At 42.3% G+C, this 14,941-nt stretch overlaps 1 protein-coding gene across 1 annotated transcript in view; it reads left to right on the plus strand.

The window, feature by feature from the left end:
• The window catches only part of pdzrn4 (PDZ domain containing ring finger 4), a 40,742-nt gene that overhangs the window by 12,236 nt on the left and 13,565 nt on the right, over window positions 1–14,941 (plus strand). The window contains exons 3-4 of the mRNA XM_086147107.1: window positions 9,944–10,215; window positions 10,898–11,000. Of these exons, the coding sequence (XP_086003233.1) occupies window positions 9,944–10,215; window positions 10,898–11,000 (375 nt within the window). The remainder of the gene's footprint in view (window positions 1–9,943; window positions 10,216–10,897; window positions 11,001–14,941) is intronic.

Genomic DNA, 14,941 nt, shown 5'->3' on the forward strand with positions numbered 1-14,941 from the left:
GTTGTTTTTGCCCGCCGAGGAAGCGCCGGTTATTAATAATGCCAGCCAGATGAGGTGCTCCCAGTCAGCATAAACATGCATTACTCTAAAAATAAGAAAATCAAAGGTTTGGTTGGAAGTTGGAATGATGTGAAGTTAACATTCTGGGCTGCTTTTAAAGGAACCGATAGACATATGAATCTTTAATTTCCCTGCTTCCCAGTAAAATGTTTTCACTTTCCAAGCTTTATCATGTTTTTGCTAATTATGCCCCGGCATCAGATAACTCTTTCTGTCTGTAACCGAACCTCCGCCAGGGTGGCCGCCGGAGAAAAGGAGCCCGTATTTCTGCCTTCAGCTCTGAAAGTTCATTTCCAGATAAACCTTATCCCACATATTTATTGCTACGGCGGAGCGGCTCATTACATTTGGGTTCTATATTTCATATTCATAATTCTGACATTAATTCAGGCATTTTTCACCGCTCCATAATTATGAGTATAGAAAGTGCCTCGAGCAACGACGATCTATACAATTTTGCACGGGTGCATTAAGCTGGTGTTTTATTCGGTCTCGGGTGGCAATCTACGTTTCTTTTCTTTTGTTGTGTGTTTTTTTTTTCCTTCATTTTCATGTTTATAATTTAAATCCTAATAGCCTGTCCTTTCCGTTTTCGCTCGTCGTTTCTTAAAATCACCGCAATTATAAACGTGAGGCGGGAGACACTGGGAAGTCTGCGCACAGTCATTACCACGCGGTGCACTTCAAGGCAAATGATAAAAGGGTGAGTGGGTGCAAAAATAAATCAATTATTCTTTACACTTATCTATTTAATGCGGCTTACACCTCTATTTTTAGGTTTATTTTCAAACTTCAAATAGAAGTTATAAGGGAGTAGTTATAAGGGGAAAAAGATGGCATGCCGACCCAAATGGAGCCCAAGAAAGGACTTTTTTAACACAAATATTAAAACACAGTAAGGGACGAAAGCTTCTCTAAATATTTCCTAATGCGGCGCAGGATAATACCTAGCGTGACCTCTGAATATCCGAATCTGAATCTGAATTCAGCAAAATCCGAATATATGGATCATTATTATTGAGCTACTTAGATATATAAAGGGTCTAAGTCTCAGATAAATGCAGTCGCTATACAACAGCAGGGCTAAAAAATCAAACATTTGTTGTTTGAATGAGTGTTTGGGTCACTAACACACAAATAAAAGATAAGATAAGATAAGATAAGATAAGATAAGATAAGATAAGATAAGATAAGATAAGATAGACTTTATTGATCCCACGGCGCAGCGTTAAGGAGTAGAAAAGCATGCAAATAGTAATAGAGAAAATATTCATTTAGAGGATATGGATATAAATGAACACGACAATGTAGAATATAAACAATAGAAAAAAAAATCTAAAAAATATGAAAAATTCCTTGTGCAGAGAATGGCTATAGAAATAACAGGTATACAGAAGGAAATGTGGGTAGAAACAATGAAATGCTAATGAGTCAGGTGTCCTGGAGAATGGAGAGAATGAGGTGGTGCAAAATAGGGATGAGGTAGCGGGTTAGTGCACAAAAAAATGTTTAAAAATCAAGCCTAGCCTTTTAAGATGACAGAAAATTCAACCGTGGATTCGGTCTCTCTGCCGGGACAATAAGATATAGAATACGGATAAAGAATCCCGCTGATTGTATTGTCTGCATGAATCGCTCGCAGAATGTGGTTTTCTTACATAATGGACTAACATATAACCTCCTTGTGAACTCGGCCATCTGGGTGAATTATGTGGGTCTAATCGGCGACCCCCGAGAGTCTAATTCAAACTCATTGGTCGTATGTGTTGGGGGCGGCGGGGTGGAGGGGGCCGGAGGATGGGACGCCAGGCCCGCCGAGTGTTGTTTTAATGGCAGATGAGAGATTGATGGCGATCTAATGACAGAGGGGAGGGCGCGGCGCAGAGGCGGCAGCCGGGCCGGCGCTGCAAAAACCGTCAACCCGCTATCCGCGCACGTGCAAAAAAAAAAGTAAACAGCGTGTGGATCCCGAGACGCGAGAAAACATTTCGAAAATGACCTCCATTGATTTGACAGTCCAGAAGTTTCTGCAGCCGTCTCCGGAACACACCATGAACCGAGCTAATTCTCAACCCGCCGGCCCCCTAGTGTGACAAAAGAAGGCTAATTTATGCATTGGCGGCGCAGCGTGCGAGGAATAAGAGCACGGCGGCGGCGGCGGGGTTGGATGCTCACTCCTGGATTGCGGTAATTGTGATTTGGTTGCTAGGATGTTGAGGGTAATGAATGTGTTGTTGATGCAGTTTGTCATAACCCATGCCATCCGCGGCGGGTCCAGGACGCACAGCCTATTAGTTAAACCCAGACACATTGGCCCTGTCGTGATGAATGAACCCCGCCGGCTGAAGGCGTTCGTCACTTCAGGATAAAAAATGTCGAAATCTACCGAGTAGGTGTTGAATAAAACCGGATTACACCGGGATGTAAAACCTTTTGACTCCCGGACGGTGTTTCTCGCGTCTTATTCCGTTTCTTTTCCCTATTTAAATACGACCGTACATACAGTTTTTGTGGTCCAATTAACAAAAGGGCACATTATATTGCAATTGTGAAAATGTGAAGAAAAAAAAAAAATTATGCATGATCCCCTTGGCTTTACCAGCCGAATGAATCTGTATTCATGACGTCTAATTGAAAGGAAGCCTGCCTCGCATGTAGAAGTGCTACAAAGAGCAGGAAATGAGAGGGGTCTTAATACGTTCACTGACAGATGATAACCTTTGATTTCGCCCCTCTTACATCAGAAATGGCTGCTTGGAATGACAGTCGCAAGTCAACAGTCTCTGACGGCTGTGTGTGTGTGTGTGTGTGTGTGTGTGTGTGTGCGCTGCAGGTGTTGTTATACACTCGGGGTTCTGGGGAAGAGGGGGTGCAGACACAAGAAGAGAGAGAGACAGGAGGAAACCCTTGAGACGCATCCGGGCGGGGGAAACACAGAGGTGTGTGCAGTCTGTACTTTACAGAGCTTTTGCAAAATGGAGCGCTTAAACACGCCAAGTCGAATTGAAACAGGCACACACAAAAAAAAAAAAAAAAAAAAAAAAGAGTAAAACAAAGAGGCACCAAGCAGCAAAAAAAAAAATCTAAAAGGAAGTGAACTCTGACAGTCAAGCTGACATGAACAATAAGCAGGATTTGATTGGTTTAAAATTAATATCGGGTAACATAAGACGAACTTGAGGGGAAATTCTTTCGTCACAGCAGCGTAACAGCGTCAATAAATATGAATATGAATATAAATACAGAGAGACAAATTAGAAGATAGCAAAAAGACGTCCACAAGTAAACAGCAGAGAAGGAGAAGGAGAAAAATGGACAACAGAAAAAGACAGAAAATAGACAACCAAAACAACAACAACAGGGATAGGAAGATAAACAGAGTGACAATAGAGGTGACAAAAATAAAAAATAAGCTGGATGCGAATGGGCCCAAAGCCACAAGGATAAAATAGACAACAAAGTTGGAGTTAGAGCGGTGAAGTATCTAAGTCAGGCTTGTTGAAGGACATGGAAGCTGTGCAGATGCTTGACGGTCCAAAGGGGGTCGGGTGGTGGACGCAAGATAACCAGCGGTACATTTGGCAGGTTCATGGGAGAAGCCATGTTCACTTCTGCCGCTGCCGCTGCCGCTGCCGCTGCTGCTCGGTCTGTTCAAAACAATTTCGTCCATAAGAAGTTCATCCATTTTTAACTCCCGGCGCATCCTCTGAAGCTACAATCTGACATCCCAGACGAGCCGGCGCTGCTCGCCGCGTCCGGATCGGCTCCGAGCGAGAGGCCTCGCGACGCAGGCGGGAGACCCGCCTGATCAAGCTACTTAACTTTTGTCTCGACAACAACTACTTAATCCCCCCGTTTCATGTTGTCACGCGGTCTCCTTCATGCAGAACTAATTGGCTGTTTTTTGTCATCTTCTGCGGGAGGAGCCCGAGTCGGGGAAAGAAAGAAAACCGTGAAGGACACTCATTATAGCCCACACACACACACACACACACACACACACAACCAGGCATATACGCTATTACAGGTGCAGACAAGCACATAAACACACACGGGAAGAACTGAACTCATTTTGATGAATAAGAGCCTAATAAGAGCAGTGAATCTCCTTGAACCCGATGCAATAGTTCACACACACACACACTCGCTGTGCCATCACTACCATCGCTGACACACACACACACATCTTCCCGCTCTCTCTCGCTCTCCCTCTGCCTCCCTCTGCCTCGCCCCGTCTGATTTGCATTTTGGTTAACGCTCTAATTGCCTCTCATTAAATACCTTGTCACTTTGATTAATTGGTACGATACAGAAATGTAAAACAGCAGAGCGTCACAATGCATGGAAAACAGTTGACGATTAGAAATCCGACTAAAAATACAAAACAGGTGGAATCTCTCTCTTGTTTTGTTTTTTTCTCTAAATCTGGCATCCTTAAGAATCTGAAGAACAACAACTAAAGAAAAAGTGGTGAGAAGATGATTTGTAGATGAGCAAACGGATGAACACTAACATAAACTTGAAATCAGTAATGAAAGTTAGATAGATAGATAGATAGATAGATAGATAGATAGATAGATAGATAGATAGATAGATAGATAGATAGATAGATAGATAGATAGATAGATAGATAGATAGATAGATAGATAGATAGATAGAATAGGTGAACGCTATCTAGTTCATTTACCGTTTGTATAAAATGAGATGGATATAATGCGTATGTGCAGAACGAGATGGATGACGATTTTGAAAATATATGCGTGCAGTTCAGGGAAGACGCTGATGTTTGAGTGAGAGTGCAGGAGATGAATATGAGCCTTGCATCAATTTCTGCAGCGCATTATCATTTATGTCAGTTTGTATCAGCAGCAAACTATGAACAACGTGAACGTGAGCAGATAAACAACGTTCTCCTTCAGATACCTTCATGCCGCTTTTAAACGGGAAAATACTTCACGTCCGTCCCGCGGGATCAAAAAGGAGATTTACACGCTCGACACATTTGCGTCAGCTTGAAACCGCACTTAAAAGGAGTCAAGGAGGTAAACAGGTAAATTATAAAAATGTTTGTATGCAATGAACTGTTCCGCTAAAATAAAAAACATGACGAATTAATATTGAAAATTAATGAAATTACAGCCTAAAGATATTGTCGATCTTGTCAGTGTGGGAATTTTTTCTGCTAGAATTTATGAGAAAATTGATTGGTAGCATGTATAAGAGGAAGTATAATGTTTACAAGGCTAAAGGTGGCTATTCTGGTTATTAAATCAATCTATTGAATTTTGCCGTGTTTTTTTACCATCATTTTTGTGGTTTTAATAGAAATAAGTAAAGAAAAGATGGTTTTAAAAAATGTCACTTGACGTTTTTTCACCAAAAAATCATTTTGTTTTCAAATTACAAATTTACTTTTTCATTTTTTCCTTGCCCGTTTGTTTTTTTAAACCCCCAAATGCATTTGAGAAAAGAACGCGTGGGCCGCATCAACACAAAGATTTGATTTCAGGCAGGGGGAAACAAAATATTGTCCCGAGGGCCGCAATCGGCCCCCGTTCTAGAGCCTAAAAAATCATTCTTTCTGTTATAATAATAATAAAAAAAAAGGATAATCCATCACTTTTCACCATGATTGAGAAATCATAACATCCTGGTGGTAAAAATGAGCTTATTTCTACGCCCTGCATATTTGTTTTTCTTTGCCCGGGGTGCTTGTCGTATGCATTAATAGCATCACGGCTTCTTCATCTTACACAAGACAAAGGTCAATGGGATTCATCTGACCAAGCCTGGGCCGCCAGCTGAAGAAGCCGCCACTCAATGTCATGAAACCGTCATCTTCTTTCTCCGCTGCACTATATTGCGCGTCAGACACTTTTATTATTGAAATGAGACATTTATGACAGGCGCTCCCTTGTTATATGTTCAACCACCTGCGTAACCTCGATATACCTGGAGGGACGAATAAAAATAAGACTCGGTAGAATACGGGAGCGCGGCTCTCATGTCACAATATGACAGTTTCCACGGGTTTAATAAAAAAAAAAAAAAAAAAAAACAATCTTATTTGATGCGAATTGAAGTTCAAAAGAAGCGTGATCTGGTGAACTGCAGAATAAATGCAGCCGGGTTTGAATAGACGGGAGTCCGGACTCAGCTGCTGATACGCCATTGTGGCCCTTTCAAAGCCCATTCAGGGACAACGGCATTATCAGACACAGTTAATGCAAAATATCACATTGTAGTGCCGTTTTAAAATCTGCGCAGAGCCAAAGTGTCTCAAAGTGTCTCAAAGTGTGTGTGTGTGTGTGTGTGTGTGTTTGCGTGGATTTTCTTTGAGTGTTTACCTCCGTTTTTCTCACAATGACACCATATCTGTCAGATTTAGTCGGGAGGTTGCGCAGTTCCCATCGTACTCTTATCACCGGGCAACAAACACACCCATACACACACACACACACACACACACACACACATAAACAAACACTTGCTCTTATCTGTGGTCCGTCCTTATCTGCCCTGCCTGTATTTCAACGTGGAAACAACATTTAACAATCTTTGTGGTGCTGAAAAAAATTCTTGAAGGCTGACACGAGGCCTCTCCCGCGTATGAAAGTCTTTCTCCGCGCTCCTTTCAACCCTTCGAAACACGGTTTTATCAATGATGTGGATAATTAATGCATCACAGAAGGTTGATATTAATTGTTGTTACCTTAGACTCGCGTTTGTTTGATCAGTAATGAACCGTATTTTCCGGACTATAAGCCGTTCCTTTTTTCACACTGTGGCTTAAACAACAATTGCGGCTAATTTATGGATTTTTTGGGGGGGCTGACAAGCTTCACGCCGCCAAAATATTTAGCTTCGTCACAAATCGGACCGATGAAATTCAATTGGAAGGTCATCGGATTCCGACGCCGAAGAAGACAACTTTTTGACATTTTTAGTGCGCAGGAGGAAGACCAAGATAGCGATCAGCTGGAGTAGGACAAAGTGGGGATAGAAAATGGATGGATGGATGGATGGCCTTTTCCTTGTGTTATTTATCATTTTCATTGGCCGTGTGACAGCTACTGTTTGGAATAAAAAGCATTTCCAGTACATGTTGAATTAAAAGTTTTAAAAAATAACATCTTTCTGTGTGAATGTCTCACAGAACACCTTATAGAAAAGTGCGGCCTATATATGTACACATATATTTATCTGTTCATTTGAAGCCAGTGCGGCTTATATTCAGGCGCGCTCAATAGTCCAGAAATTACGGCCGCGTCTAACCTTATATAGGGCAGCGTCTCAAAATCCACAGGACATCAGGGGTTGAGTATAGTAATGAATCAGGCTATGTCCTATAATATCCTGACCTACTTGAAGAAAATCCTTAACCCACATGCATTGCAAATGTGTGTGTGTGTGTGTGAGTGAGTGTGTGTGTTTCGATCGAATGATCGCAGCTGAGTAATGGGGAGGGACTCTTGGGTGTATATGCAAAGAATCTTGTGTATTAGCCTCACCTGTGTTCACATATAATAACTTTAAAAACTCAAATTCTCTTGATAATAATGTGAAAAAGGATTAGAAAATAGTATTTTAAACAATTTATCCACCGATAGTCTTTCAGCTTCTCTAATTTGTCTGCTCCTTTTCATCCCCTCATTTAGGGCTTCATTATCCTTAATGCCTTGTAAATTCAATGTATACGATATACAAAAGCACAAGGCACAGAAGCAGATAAACTAACACATAAAATCTGCACGGTCTGATCCATTTGCCCCGGTCTTCATCGCATCTGCTCGCTATTAATCAGCCCCCGGTTCGCTCATGAACAGGCAGATTGAATGGAGGAACAACAGCAGGTAAACACGCTGGCAGGTGTAGCCAAACAATCACTTCCTGCCTTCAACAGCGCTCTTTCTGATTGGAACTTAATGTGTCCATCTGGACTTGATTACAACTTTGAAAAACGTTGACCGAAGGGAAGTTTGTCTTTTCATTTTTGACTTTTTAATAGATGCGAATTGCCTCAGATGGGCCGGTGGATGGAGGGCGACGCATTTAACGGATTATTATGTGCATAAATACGTAACAAAAACAAAAAAAGGTCACCGGTTAGAGTCGGTCGTCGTCGGCCGCAGATGGCATTAGAGCGTTAACTAATGTGCCGCCGAAGCCGTTGCACTGCGTTCTCCGCGAATAAAGCTCCGAGGAAACTGTTCCTATGAGGGTCCACGGTGATTTAGTCTACTGAATAGTCTACTGGGTTTTCTGGCAGGCCTGTGCTGTCACGGGGAGATTGGAGGATGCGTGTTTCTGTCTTTCAACCGATACTGATGCAGAAGTTTGCCATGTTCTGTCATGTTCCGAGCCCCTGACTGTCTTCAACATATAAAAATCAATGGAGTCAATCAATATCAAGTTGTAACTGACTGAACATGAACATGAGCGCAGGCTTCAGCGGGTGTGTGTTTTGATTGAGCTCATTGCAAAAGGGAGCGTGTGCGTTTTCACATTTTCCTACGCCGTTGCTTGATGGCTGTTAGTTTGACATCTTAAGCAAACATACTTGAACGGATTCCCAAATGGCACAACCTTTTCGCGAGGAAGTGCTGCTTATTAAAAACTGACATTCCCTATGGAGCAGGATCGGTGTTGTGCTCCTCCCCCTCGAACTCACTTCCCATTTACCGATACCCTCATTATAATCATTGTTCCGTGGTCTTACCTGTAAGCATATACGTAAAGCATGTCATTTAAACACACAAAAAAGTAAACATGAGTAAAAATTGTGGAATAAGATCGCATCAGATCGGCGGTCCCCAACTTTTTAGGTACCAAGGACCAGTTTTATGCATTAAAATGTTTCCGTGGGGTTCGGATAATAACATTTTTTAAATGATTAAACGCTTAATTAAGCAATTACAGTAATTTTGCACTGCTATATCAATTAAAAAAATCATTATCAATTTTAAATTATTAAATCATGTAGCTGTTCTCCAGGCGCAGCTTTCTCTTTGCTGGCAGTCTGCGACGCTTCTGCGGTCTCATCATTTGATCGTTTTCTCCCCCCCAAAAAAAGAGTTCTCTAGCCACTTTTGTTTCTGGCTCATTTTTTTCAATGAGACGACAGAGTTAAGTGCGGCAGCAGGGCGAAATCTAAAATGGTCATTTTTCAAAAGAAGATCTGGAAGGTCTCATGACAAAAGACCGGTGCCAAATGAACCATGGACCGGTATCAAATCAAGTTTTCCATCTTCGGGATATTCAATCTATTTTTTATTTACGTATTTAAGGCATTTTTCTTCATTAGAAGCTTGATGTGCACATAAATAAAATAAAATAAAATAAAATAAAATAAAATAAAATAAAATTCTTCCTCTGTCAAATTGCTCTTTCCTTACGTTACTTTGGTGGAAGTTGCTGAGTGGCTCTCAGCAGGAATTCGCTTAGTGATGATCAGAATTGTATTAGAATCTTGATGTGCACATAAAATAAAATAAAATAGAATAGAATAAAATAAAATAAAATGAAATAAAATAAAATAAAATAAAATAAAATAAAATAAAATAAAATAAAGTAAAATAAAATTCTTCCTCGGTCAAAGTGCTCTTTCCTTAAGTTACTTTGTTGAAAATTGCGTGTGGCTCTCAGCAAGAATTTGCTGAGAGCGATGATCGGAATTTCTGCTAAATTATATTCCCACACACTCAAAAAAAATCTAAATTGAATTCATCACGAAAAATGCCTGTTGGTAAGAAGTGAGTTTCAAAGTTTCCTTGCATTACCTGAAATGTCAAAGGGAACAAGATGAGCTCCTTGTGAGAATTGCAGGGAATTATCCAGAAGAAGCAATTGAGCGCAATCACTCTTAACCATGTGCCTCCCACAGGTGAACGGGCGAGAATTTTCCAAGGTCGAGCACGATGAGGCGGTGGTGGAGACCATCAGACGAGATCCCATTGTTGTCCAAGTTATCAGGCGAAACCCTGCCAGAGCTATGGCTAACGTAGCACACAACCACGGCGGCACGCCACAGGAAGTGTGCGTTGTCGACGTCTGCACGCAAACCGACATCACCTTTGAGCACATCATGGCACTGGCGAAGCTTCGGCCCGTGACCCCGCCCGTCCCCGACATCTGCCCCTTCCTCTTGTCTGACAGGTGAGGACCAACACTTATTTAACGCTCACTGGTCGCCAACATGCAGAAATCCTGTGTGTTCTGCCGGAGCGACACAAAACGCTGTCGTCTTCACCCTAATTCAACCTGCTCTCCTTCTTCTATCGGCAGTTACAAAGGGATATCACGGCGAGGAAACCCTCAGCACAACTTAGCACGACGCTAGCCCCGTCAAATTAACATGCCGAGCCAGACCGGCGCGCAATAATAGTTTCTATGTGTTCATCCATTTCCTTAATGGGAGCATTTGCTGGACGATTAAAAGCCAATGGTCTGACGGAGCAGGCATCCTGGCACTGCGTCCGCCCTGTGGCAATTCGCAGGGCTTTGCCGGGCAGCCAATGAAATCAATTGCTCCTATAAAACTACAAATCTGCCAGATTTGCTATGTAATTACAGAGCAACAGTTTACAGAGGTCGTGGCGTTGACAGATAAATATGTATATGTTATTACCTGATTCGTTTTGATATTAAACAGCTGGAAAAAAAAAAAAAAAGAATATAATCTTCTTAATTTACCGACTTATGATTTTATGCGCAGGGGTTGTTACACACAAGAAAAACATAAGTGTATTCTATATTCTATTTATGCGCGTGTTTCATTCTCACAAAGACGTCTAAAGCAGGTGCAGTCGAATTAACCTTCTCTTTTTCTTCTCTGCAGCTGTCACTCCATCCACACCATGGAACACGAGTTTTATGAATGTCCCGAGTACCTTTCCAATACGCCGGCGGAGGTGGAGAGGGCTGACGAGTACGAGTACGAGGTAGCGTTTTGCATTTGTGTGATTTCCAATCCGTTTCATCATCCGACACTTTTTGTGGAGCAAGCTTCGGGTATCCGCGGTCTACGGAGGATCAGGGGCAGGGCACATAAACTAGAGGAGATTACCTCATTATTTCAAAGTGCAATATTTTATTCATCCAGAAATAACGGAATTTTTTAAAAATGTGTTTTCTGTAAGAAAACATCAGTAAACACGTGCTTCGTAAATGTGATATCTGCGCTTCGCCGTTCCCTCAAGAGAAAACGGTATGTTCAACTCTCAGGCCATGAAATGATTCGAAATTACAGAACCCTGTGAGTGTAGTGTTAAATTATTTTTCTTACCCTGTAATATATCGCAATTTGGGGGGGATTCGTTTTAAGTATGTGATCGACCGAAAATATTGAATTATACTGTTTGTTTTTGCCACTTTTTAATATATTCACAAAATTATCTCATGTTCCGAACACGACTGCACGCAGTGCCGCTGCCAGGCTTTGCATCTTCACTGAATTTGTTTTGATATTTTTTCCATTGATGCAAAAGGAGCAGAGTACATCACTAGAAAAGCCATTTGTTTGATGAGGACAATCCAAGGCTAGTCTGATGCGTAGTGTTCTCCAGTTCCACAATAGCACAATCAAAATGTCCACTACAATGTAGACGGAAATGGGCTTTCTCTTCAGAGGCAGCTCCTGCTCTTTGGCCTAAATATGCTTCAGCGTAGCGGAGCGAAGGTCCTGCAAAAGGACCATTTTTCTTGGAATCAGACAGAGAGAAAAATCCCACCCTTCCTTGTTGAATTAAAAGGATGTTCCATTCACCGCCGGTTGTGTTTTTTTTCTTTCATTATACACCGTCTGTCAGTGTAATCCGACAGCCACTTCAAGCTGAAAAGAAACTGAATCGAAAGGGGAAAGTGTTCACTTGTTCGGCGGAGGCTTTCAACCGCCATCCGTAGAATCATAAATAGTAATATGGAGATGATATCGGGACGGCGGCGGGGATTCAATCCGCAGAGAAGTGCAGCGAAAATGAAGCTATTCACAACCAATCTAGCATCTGTGCAAGGCTTTGGGGCAGAGTTTAAATGCTTCCCTGTATGTTCATGTTAACCGGATTGGATTCTCACACTGACTCTGGCATGTGAAATAGATCGGTAGTTCAGCTGAAGATAATGAAAGAGAAAAAAAAAAAAGAAGAAGAACGCCATTATGTTTGTAGGTAACGCAGACATACCGAAATGGAGACATTAACTTCCTGTGTCTTGGAGGCCTCCGGGTCATGACAAAACATTTATGTATCGGAGGTACCGGAGGCATTGAGTTGCAACTCCATAACTGTATTGAGGAAAATGTGCAGGAATGACATCCGCCCGCCTCAGATGCGTTTTTCCACTGATTTTCTCCTACATTATTCCATCCTTTGAATTTCAAACAAGTTTTTTCGACCGGAGGGGCTCTTTATAATTTACAGCATTCTGTTTTGAGACATAAATTCATTTGTCCGCCTCATTATTTCCCCCTATCAGGCTCACCCTTTCCCTTGTCATTTTTCCACAAACCTGGAGAAGCATCTATTTTCAGTTGCAGCGTCAGTGGAGGAACTCCATTTCTCATTTAGTGCAGAAAAATATGGAAAACACAAACTCCGTTTTTATGATATGACCCGCCTGGTCTTAAAAAAAAAGGGAGGGGGTCAAATGCGTCGCTATTTGATACTAGGGGAACCTTCCACATTGACGCAGTTAGAAAGTGTTTAAGAAACCTGTCTGTGGATTTGTCAAAATCTTCTCGTCTTGGCAACCACACTTGAGTTTCTTCACTTGAAGATGTTTCAACCCTCATCCGACGGGCTTCTTTGGTTCTAATGACCGATGGGGAGTTTCCGATTATAACTGCCAAGGTGGTCTAGGTTATGGTGGCTTGTTGTGTAAATGGAAGAGTTGATCTGCAAAAACTACTTTGACAATGTAGTCAGACAGAAAACAGAAAAACCATGTCAGAATGGAGAAAACGGCCTCAGACACAAGCTTTCCCAAACGTACAACGCCGTTCTGGGATCAATACCAGGACAGATTTGCGCACACGAGCCTCAGCTCGTGTGATCCAACAGATTTCATTCCTTTGTTTAGCTTTACCTTTTCACATTCCAATCCAGGTAATCCCACAATATGCTCTTTTGTTCCAACGACAGACACCCCCATTAGCATAACAACCCCCCCTACACCTAGTTTCTGCTGATCAACACTTCCCAAAACTCTATATTCGGATATTCGGAAACTCCCCGTAGGTCATCAGAAATGAAGAAGCTTCCCAGACGAGGGGTGAAACGTCTTCAAGTGAAGAAACTCGAGTCCGGTCGCCAAGAGAAAAAAAATTCGACAAGAACTTAAGAAACATGAGCGAATAACCGAAACCCTGAAACAGTAACTACGGCGCCGTTGGACATATTTCGGGATCGGTTGAGCTGCGTCTTTCTTGCATTGCTCCACATAACGTAAGTGGTGATGTTGAGTGCTGAGCAGTGACCAATGGGTTCCCACCATCAACCACCCAATCACATCAATCCCAACCTATTTGTAAACTTGAAACTCCTACAAGAGTTAATACGAGCAGATCATCATTAAAATGCTGCTTCTACCGATGACTCCCTCAGACTTTAACCAATGACACGCTTGAGGGTGATCTTTCCCCAAGTGCAATACGAAGAGCATCTTCTTTAATCCGCGAATGGGTATCGCCATGGAAACGGACGCATTATGTCAGTCCGATGGTTGAACCCGATGTCAATGCAGGTGACAGTGATGGGCGATATCTGTGACCGCCCGTGGTCCGATTTGGTTTAATAGGTGCTTCCTGGTTCAGCGGACGTCACCGTGGATCATTAGGATTCATCTGCCAGCTGAGGCCTTGCTTGGAGTGTCACTGAAAGGGTCTGTGGATGTGTCTTGGGTGGGGCTGAGGAGAACCTGTGGGCTACCGGTGTCAGCGCCGGACCGGAGTTTCCTCTCACGACATATACAAAGGGAGACCCTCCACCCCCCTCCGCCACCACCTGCCTGACATCAAATCAACCATTCTCACTTACTTCTGTCCATCCATGTGTGTCTAACTGAAACATGGACAGCTTTACCCTTGGATGAATCTGAATTCTGCTTCCATTACCTTGGAAACCGCCTCCGACTGACAGTCGTAGTTTTGCCGTAGACTGATTGTATCCCCGCTGGCATATTTTTCCTGCTCCATGACGCCTCGGTATCTTGGAAAACGATTATACCACAAGGAACAGCTCATCGACCGCTCACCAAATTAGTCCAAATAAAGTTTTATAATCACGGCCGATCAATAGGCGATGAGGATCCAGTCTATTCATTTAATATCAAACACGAAACATATCAGTATGCAAAGGAGAGAACGGCACATACAAATGTCTGTAGCTTTGTCTGTTCAAGTATGAAATGAGATAAAGTTCATGGTACTCAGTGAATGATTTCCTCCAATAAATGTCAATAGGAAATAGTTTGTATCGAGCACATGAGCGCTGATGCATCGATAATATACTCGGGAACCGCTGGGCATAAAGCGATAATTCTCAACCTGCTCAGGGCGCCTACAAATACCGTGCATCATTTACAGACTCGGTGTCTGAAATTCTAGCGAGCCTTGCCTGATTCTCAGCTTCAGGCCGCAGCAAGACGATCTGCTGATATTTGCAATATAACCTCTAAAAAGTATGAATGCAGACATTTGTAGGAAACCCTCACGGTGTGGCTTTAAAAATTGGCATCACTAGCACGAGTATCCCTTACCTGTAATGGGAATTTTCTACAGGACGGTTATTTTTAAAAATTGGGAGACCATGCTTAGACCGAATTTGGGGGAGCATGTCATATTATTGTTGGCAGTTTTTGGAAGCAAACTATGCAGGGAAAAAAAAAC

This window comes from Fistularia commersonii, chromosome 5 (genome assembly GCF_037954325.1).
Source record: "Fistularia commersonii isolate RoL2024-O1a breed Wild chromosome 5, RoL_Fcom_v1.0, whole genome shotgun sequence".
Taxonomy (NCBI): Eukaryota; Metazoa; Chordata; class Actinopteri; order Syngnathiformes; family Fistulariidae; genus Fistularia; species Fistularia commersonii.